We start from the raw sequence: 7,737 nt of genomic DNA, 5'->3' as shown, positions 1-7,737 counted from the left end.
AAACCTGGTAACATACGTATACAATGAATTCTAACTCTATGATTCAGTTATGCTTTCTCCTCATCCCTAAGACAGACTGTAACATACGTATAACAATTTCTATCTCTCTACTGCTGGATTTCCACAGACTACAAGGTATATCTTGGTAGAATTCAAAAATATAGCCTGTTAGTCGGTGAGAATCAATAGGTAGAAAGCTCTGTAAGCCCCTTTGGAATTAAACAGAAAGAAAGAAAATTGCCACAGGAGCTTTGTCATAGCTCCAGTCCCGGCAATTGTTGTTGTTGGTGTTGTTGTTGTGTGGTGATATCCACTGCATGGGAGGAATAGACTGAACTCAGAAAGCTCCTGCTGCCGACTGCTTTCTTTCAGTGAGTCTCAAAGGGTGCTTCAAAAAGATTCTAGGCCCATTCCTTGCAAAAAAAGGGAAAGGCTGCTTCTTCGTTAAAACTTTGGAAGCAACTCTACATTTCATATCTTACTATGTCATTATTATCCAAACCTGCAATCTGAAGGAAGTAGACTGGACTGGAACTGGAGTCTAAGGAAAAAGGGGCTCCTTGCTAGCCACTTCTTTCTTTCTTCAGTGACTCTCAAAGGGTTTTGCTGCAAGATCTCTCTTCTTCGTTTCTCTATCATATTTTTTCATCATCATCATGATCATCAATCATCTTGAGTCAATATGAGAAGCAGACTATTTAAAAAGCTAGCAAAATTTTGCGGCTGCTGCAAACTTCATTTTTCTTTCAGTGACTCTTCAAAAAAGGGCTCAAAGATCTCTCCCTACAATTATTCTATATATTATATAATTCTTTATTCATATCTTATTCATCACTATCATATCATATCCAAAACTGCATTTGAGGAAGTAGACTGCGAGTCTACGAAAGCCTTTTCCCTGCTTGGCCAATTCTTTCTTCAGTAGAGTCTTTCAAAGTGCTGCCAAGTCCTCTGTCTCTATCATTCATATTCATTCATTTTTCATATACCAACTGCATCTGAGGAAAGCAGAGCTTAAGCTAGGAAATCTTTGCTGCTAGCCTTCTTTCTTCAGTGACCTCTCTCTCACTTATTATTATTACGATCATCATTAATTATTCATATCCAACTGATCTGGAGGAAGTCAGACTGTAGTCTAGGACAAGCTTCTGCTGCCAATGTCTTTCTTTTTCCAGTTTCAGTCCCAGATCTCCCTCTCCACGACTGTTATATCTTTTTGTATCCCTCCTCCATCCCACTCCTCCTTTTTCTTGCCTTGCGAAGGAGGAAAAGGAGGAGGAGGGAAGGAAAGGAGGCAAGGAGTAAGCAAAGGCAGAGAGTCAGAAAAGGTGGAGGGAGGCGGTTTGGTCTGGAGGCTCCTCCCTGAGGAAGATCTCGCGGTGCTTGGGGTTTTCCAGACAACTCCTCCTCCTCGCTTCTCTCCTCCTCCTCCTTTTTGCTGGGTGACCCTGTGCGCAGTAGAGCACGCTGGGCAGAGAGCTCCAGCCTCCAGAGAAGGCTGCCAGTGTGGCCCAGCCCTAGCCCCATGCCCCTATCTCTGCTGCTGCAAGCACTGACGGGGCGAGGCCAGCCCTGCCTGGCCCAAGGAAAAACAGTGACACCCCAGCAACCTCACCAGCATTCAAGACCGACGAGTAAACAGCTCTACGAGGAGCTCGGCAAGTAGCGCAGCACCTTCCGCCTCCTCCTCCTCCTCCTATTCCTGGATTGCTGTCTGCTGCTGTTGCTGTAGTTGGCTGCTGTTGTTTCTTCTTGGTGGGTGCTTCTCTTTGTTGGCCGCACTACCCCACCCCCCCGGTTTGCTCAGGGCGTCGTCCTCCAGTTCCCGGACGCGTCTCCAGTCCCCCAACTCCCCACCCCCACCGCCTGCCCGGAGTAATTCCCAAATGGCCCTCCTTGTTGGAGCAGGAAGAAAAGCAGGCCTTGTCTAGGGGTGTTTATTTCTTCGTTCCCCCTTTTCGGTGACAACTGCCGTCCTCCTTTTCCCGGACGCGGCTCCCTCCGTCCACTCCCCCGCTTTTAGGAGCAGTGCTCAAATGCCGCCCGTGTAAAAAGTAATGACATATTAGATATATATATAGAATATATAAAATAAGGCATACTTTTAACGCTCTCTCTCTCTCGCTCTCATATTATATAGATATATATATAGTATAGCGAAGAGAGTGTGTTTATTGCCTCCTTCCACCCTGCCCGTCCTCCTTCTTCCCGGACGCGTCCTCCATATCCGACCCCCTGCCATGCAGCAATTCCCAGATTCTCGCCATTTGAGCGTGACCCCCCCCCCCAAAAAGCATGCTTTAAAAAAAGGCCAAAAGCCTTTCGTAGGAGTGTTTATGCCGTTCTCTCTTCAGGTGACCGCTGCCTGTCCTCCCTTTCCGACGCGTCCTCCGATTCCGACCCTTCTCCTCTCTCCCCCAGGAAGGGATTCTCCAATGTCGGCCCATGTTGAGCTGGACCCCGCCCCCGACCCCCCCCCCCCCAAAAAAGCATGCCTTTTTAAATCTATCGATCTATCATCTAGCGAGGATGTTTATTCCCTTTGGCCTTCCCTCAGGTGCCCCATTGGCGTCCTTCTTTTGCCAGGACACCCCCTTTAGCCTTTAACAACACTCCCACCTTTCTTTTCTGCCCAGGAGGAGATTCCCAAAATGTCCCTCCAAGTCGAGCATGCCTATTTCAAAACCGTTCGTTGAAGTGTTTTATTAGGGGAGGGGGGTGCATGTCTACATTTTATCTCGACCCTCGGAAGGTCCTCCATTTTGAGGGACCCCCCCCCCCCCCCCCTTTTCCGCTCGCAGCTTAGTCTCCCTTCCCTGGAGTTGCTTCTGTTTCCTACGCAGGAAGCTTATAAAAACAACTCTTCTTCGTCCTTTGCCTTTGCCATGTGCCTTGCCTCCAGGGCCTTGGCTTCCTTCAGGGGCCTTCCTTTGAGGCTGAGGAGGGATCCAGCCACTTTAAACCTAGGTCCACCTGGAGAAATAAGCCAGTGTGAAGACCAGATTTAGAGGCCCCTGGCTTGTGCTAGGGAAGCCTGGGGAGTGTAGGACTTTGTGTGGCACCGGAAGAGAAGGCGAATGTCGCACAACACTACTGGTCGTTCACAATTCCCCTCCACTCAGTCGGCGTTAATTGCGGGTCTCAATTGATTAGTGCTGCAGTGGGTTTGGGACCTGAACGCCCCTTGTTGAGGGAAAGGAAAAGCGACAGGCTGCCTTCGCGAGCTGTGAAAAAGTATGTTGCAAAGGGGGGAATGCTGGAAGCTGCTGTGCTTGGGCTGTGGTCGTCCACACTGCAGATGTAATCATTGTGAGACCAAGTGTGGTCTCCATGCGGTGCATTCTGGAAAGGACCACACACACTGCCCTTCCCAGAATTGGCCACAGATGGAGACAACTTGGTTCTCAACTGGGTTAACCCGGCAGGTGCAGACTCAGGGTCCTACACACATGCCAAAATAAAAGCTGCGGTCGGGTCACTTTGGAGATCCTGTTAAATGACACGCACATCTTAGCCAGAAGCTGCCCAAGCTGCGTTCAGGTCCCTTTAGACCTGGAGCACAATGCTTTGGCGCGCTTTTTGGCCTCTTAGGACGCAATGCAAAGCATTTAAACAGACATACCTCCAAAGTACCCAAAAGCAGCTTTTTTGGCCTGTCCGCATGGCTCTCAGCTCTGGGCGGTATCCCAGATACAAATAACAGCCGTGCCGTCTCTGTCTGGCGTGCACCCCGACAACACCTTCCTCCATTCAGCACTGCAAACTTGCTGCTTTCTCAAAGCATCCAGGGAGGGTCCCCTTGGCTAGCTTCTCGTGATCAAGGCAAGTCCCCTTAGGTTCTTCCCTCAACTCTTCTGCCAAAGAAGGTCCATCAAGATCAGAAGGAAGGAGGGAGGATGATTAAACAGACCAACACTGCATCCCCAGGTACTGCTGCGGTTTGATTCTCCGCCTTCTTGCACCAGTCTGTGGGTGCTGCTGCCTGCTGGCATCCTCTCTCGTTTCTCTCTCTCTCTTCTCTCTTTCACTGACCCCCCAGCTCATATTTTGAGCTGCGCCTTCAGCTCAAGGGTGATCACAAGCTTACCCATCTCTTCCTGGAGTTTTCCTTTTTGGCTCACCCAAAAAAAAAAGGAGGAAAGGGAAGAAAAAAAGAAGAAAAGGGAAGAGAGAAAATGAGGAGAAAAGCATACTTGAATCATAGAGTTGGAAGAGACCCCAAGGGCCATCCAGTCTAACCCCATCCTGTCATGCAGGAACTCACAATCAAAGCACTCCCAACAGATGGCCATCCAGCCTCTGCTTAAAGACCTCCAAAGAAGGAGACTCCACCAGACTCTGAGGAAGTGTGTTCCACTGTCTCAACAACTCTTCCTGTCAGGAGGCTCCTCCTAATGTTGAGGCGGAATCTCTTTTCTTGTAGCTTGCATCCATTGTCATGTAGCACTGTGAAGTCAAAGGCTTTCACAGTCGGCATCTATCGGTTTTTGGTGTGTTTTCCAGGCTATCTGGCCCTGTTCTGGAAGAATTTATTCCTGACATGTATTCCTGCCATTCAAGAACAGAACAATACACAGATTAACATGTAAATCACTTCCTCTCAACCAACAGCATATATTTATACACCCCACTCTCTTCCATGCTAGCATTCTCTGAAGATGCCAGCAGGGACGTAGCTAGGATTTTAGGAAGGGGGGGTCCAGACTAAGTGCCACCATTATAATGGGACTTGGGTGCAGCAGCACACACCATTCATTTTTCTAATAGAAGGGGGGGGGTCCAGACCCCAAGAACCCCCCGCCTTGGCTACGTCCCTGATGCCAGCCACAGATGCAAGCAAAACATCGGAGATAAACTCTTCCAGAACACAGCCACATAGCCCCCAAAACCCACAAAAAACCTATCTTGCAGCACCTTTGAGACTCACTGAAAGAAAGAAGTTGGCAGCAGGAGCTTTTGGAGACTTCAGCCTGCTTCCTCAGATGTGTTCCTCTGCCACTGTCGGATTATAGAATGGGCTGTCAGAGGAGATCTGATATACCACCAGTCTTGACAGCTTTAAAAAGGCTGTCAAGACAGATCTCTCCCGACAGGCCTTCCCAGAGTAATTAACTTGGTTACCCGCCAACATGGACATCATATTGAATACCCCTAAATGGCTGTCTTCCTGTCTCTGATTATTTTAATGATTTAAATGGTATTTATTATTACCATGTACTGTAGGTATTGTTATGTTGTGTCTAAGGGAGGGGGGATAATGGGATTATTTTTGTATTGTATGAACCTATTGATGTTGTAAGCCGCCTCGATCCTGTTGGAGAGGCAGGAGACAAATAAAATTTTATTATATTATTAGTACTACGTATTACACTCTCATAGACCTAGGGTATATATAAGTCTGTCCCTGGCTTACCACTCCACCAAATGCATCTGAGGAATAGAATCATAGAAGAGTTGGAAGAGACCGCAAGGGCCATCCAGTCCAACCCCCTGCCATGCAGGAAATCTCAATCAAAGCATCCCCTCCAGATGGCCATCCAGAAGTAGATTTAAGTCTAGGAAAGCTCATGCTGCTGACTTCTTTCTTTCAGTGAGTCTCAAAGGGGCTACAAGAGCTCTCTACATACTGGTTCTAAAGACTAACATGGCTATATCTTTGAATTCTTCCAGAAAATGAGGTAGGTATGCCTCATTGGTTGTTGTTCCTGTGTGCCTTCAAGGTATTTTTGACTTATGACAACTTAATATCCATAGGAGTGTTGAGTGGCTGGGTTTAGGACTGGAAGGAGCCCCACATGAATGTGGAAAAAATACAAATAATAATAAAAAAACTTATTTTTACCTGAGAGAACACCTCTAGGAATATCCAAGTCCTCCAGGTCAGCTCTGTGGTCAACATCTGCCAGAGCTTGATCATAGAATCATGCTGGAGGCCCTATGGATGCCTAGAGAAATGTTTTCTCTAAGAGCTTCTAGGTTCTCCAGCACAACTCTATGGTCAACTTCTGGCAGAGTTGCACTGGAGGATCCAGAGATTCCTAGAGAGTTGAAAAGATGAAAGATTTATACGATCTGAAGAGAAACCAGATTATTAATATGTTCCTAGAGATAACATATTAATCAAAACCACAAATGATTGAAGCCGCAAAACTCAAAGCCGCAAATGTGGAGGGCCAACTGTACTGCTTTGGTCGTAGCCTCATAACCACAGATCTAATAGGCTACTTTCTATTATCTAATATATATATATATATATATATATATATATATATATATATATATACCAAACTTTTCTCAAAACTGGGACCCAGAGCAGCTTACAAGATTAAAAACTGTACAATTTAAAAACATTGAAAAGTGTTATGTTAAAACAGAATTAAATTATCACAATGTTAAAAGAGATTGCATGCAAAAGAATAAAACAGTTAAAAAGGTTAAAAGGTTTAAAATACATTTAAAAGAATACCACGCCCAACTCGTTCTTTAAAAACCTTCTGTGAAAACCACCTGTTTCTACCTTCCTACTTCCTAGAGCACAATAATATACTAGGCTCTTACAAACAACAACACAAAACAAAAGGTTATACAGTGCACCCGTGCCAATCGCAGGCTTGCCATCTGCGGTTTGAGCTTCCGCAGACAGCAAGCCTTGGCTTTTTCAATGGGTGCGCACGCACATGGTGGCATTGAAATGAACAGGACCTAAGCTCCCACGTTTTTTGCTATCCGTGGGGAATCCAGAACGGATCCATCATCGATAGCAAGGGCGCACTGTGCAAACAAAATACAGATAGGTGTACTTGGTACTATACTATATTACTTTGTGTCTCATCTTCACTTTCTAATCCTGTATATTTACCTGGAGAAGGACGTCTGTCTTTTGGGGGGATTCCTTTAGCTTTCCCTTTTCTTCTGAAAGAGTCTATAGTATTGCTCCTTTCTTTCTTCTCAAAAGGCAAATTATCATGGAGTTTTCTTGACAAGGTTCGTTCTTAAGGATTTGCCATGGCCATCCTCTAAGGCCAAGAAAGTGTGACTTGGCCAAGGTCACCCAGTGGGCTTCCATTGCCAAACTGGGATTTGAACCCTGGGCCCCAGAATCCCAGTCCAATGCTCAAACCACTACACCATTCTGGCGCCTGCTTTACTTGCACACATGTGCCATTCAACGCCATGGTGGGCCTTGCCTGCAGAAAATAATTATTATTATTCTATTTATTTATACCTTGCCTTCCTCCTGGTACAGGGACTCAAGGCTGCTTGAGAAAGGGGGGTAGGGGATGAATAAAGGGGGAATGAATGGGTGCACGCACCCATATGCCTGGGCTTGAATATAAGAGAAACTGTGTTTTCACAAGGGGGTCCAGAACGGATCTTCCATGAAAAAAGAGGAGTGACTGTATTCCCATAATTTATTTCATGCCTGTATCATCCAGCTCTAATCCATCTTTATGTATGATACATTCAGTGTATAAAGTACATTATCACATTGCACTCTTAAAACAGGGCTAGGTGGCTTTAACTGCGCTGGCTGCCTCCTGTTGCATTCTGGTACTTGTAGTTTAGGAAGGGGCATTTAGAATTTTCAGCCAGAGAGCTCTTAAACCTCACTGAATTACAAACCCCAAAATGCAACCGGAGGCAGTCAAAGCAATTAAAGCGACGTAGCAGCGTTTCAAGAGTGCAGTGCGATAAGGACAGAACATATAGGTTAAAGAGACAGGAATAGATACAGCT

At 46.1% G+C, this 7,737-nt stretch overlaps 1 protein-coding gene across 1 annotated transcript in view; it reads left to right on the top strand.

Moving 5' to 3' along the window:
* The first annotated feature begins 1,525 nt into the window (after positions 1–1,525).
* The window catches only part of CAMK2G (calcium/calmodulin dependent protein kinase II gamma), a 254,090-nt gene continuing 247,878 nt past the window's right edge, over positions 1,526–7,737 (top strand). The window contains exon 1 of the mRNA XM_042458442.1: positions 1,526–1,662. Within this exon, the coding sequence (XP_042314376.1) occupies positions 1,526–1,662 (137 nt within the window). The remainder of the gene's footprint in view (positions 1,663–7,737) is intronic.

This window comes from Sceloporus undulatus, chromosome 3 (genome assembly GCF_019175285.1).
Source record: "Sceloporus undulatus isolate JIND9_A2432 ecotype Alabama chromosome 3, SceUnd_v1.1, whole genome shotgun sequence".
Classification (NCBI taxonomy): domain Eukaryota; kingdom Metazoa; phylum Chordata; class Lepidosauria; order Squamata; family Phrynosomatidae; genus Sceloporus; species Sceloporus undulatus.
The sequence above is the reverse complement of the archived record's forward strand: the minus strand, read 5'-3'. Positions and strand labels throughout refer to the sequence as shown.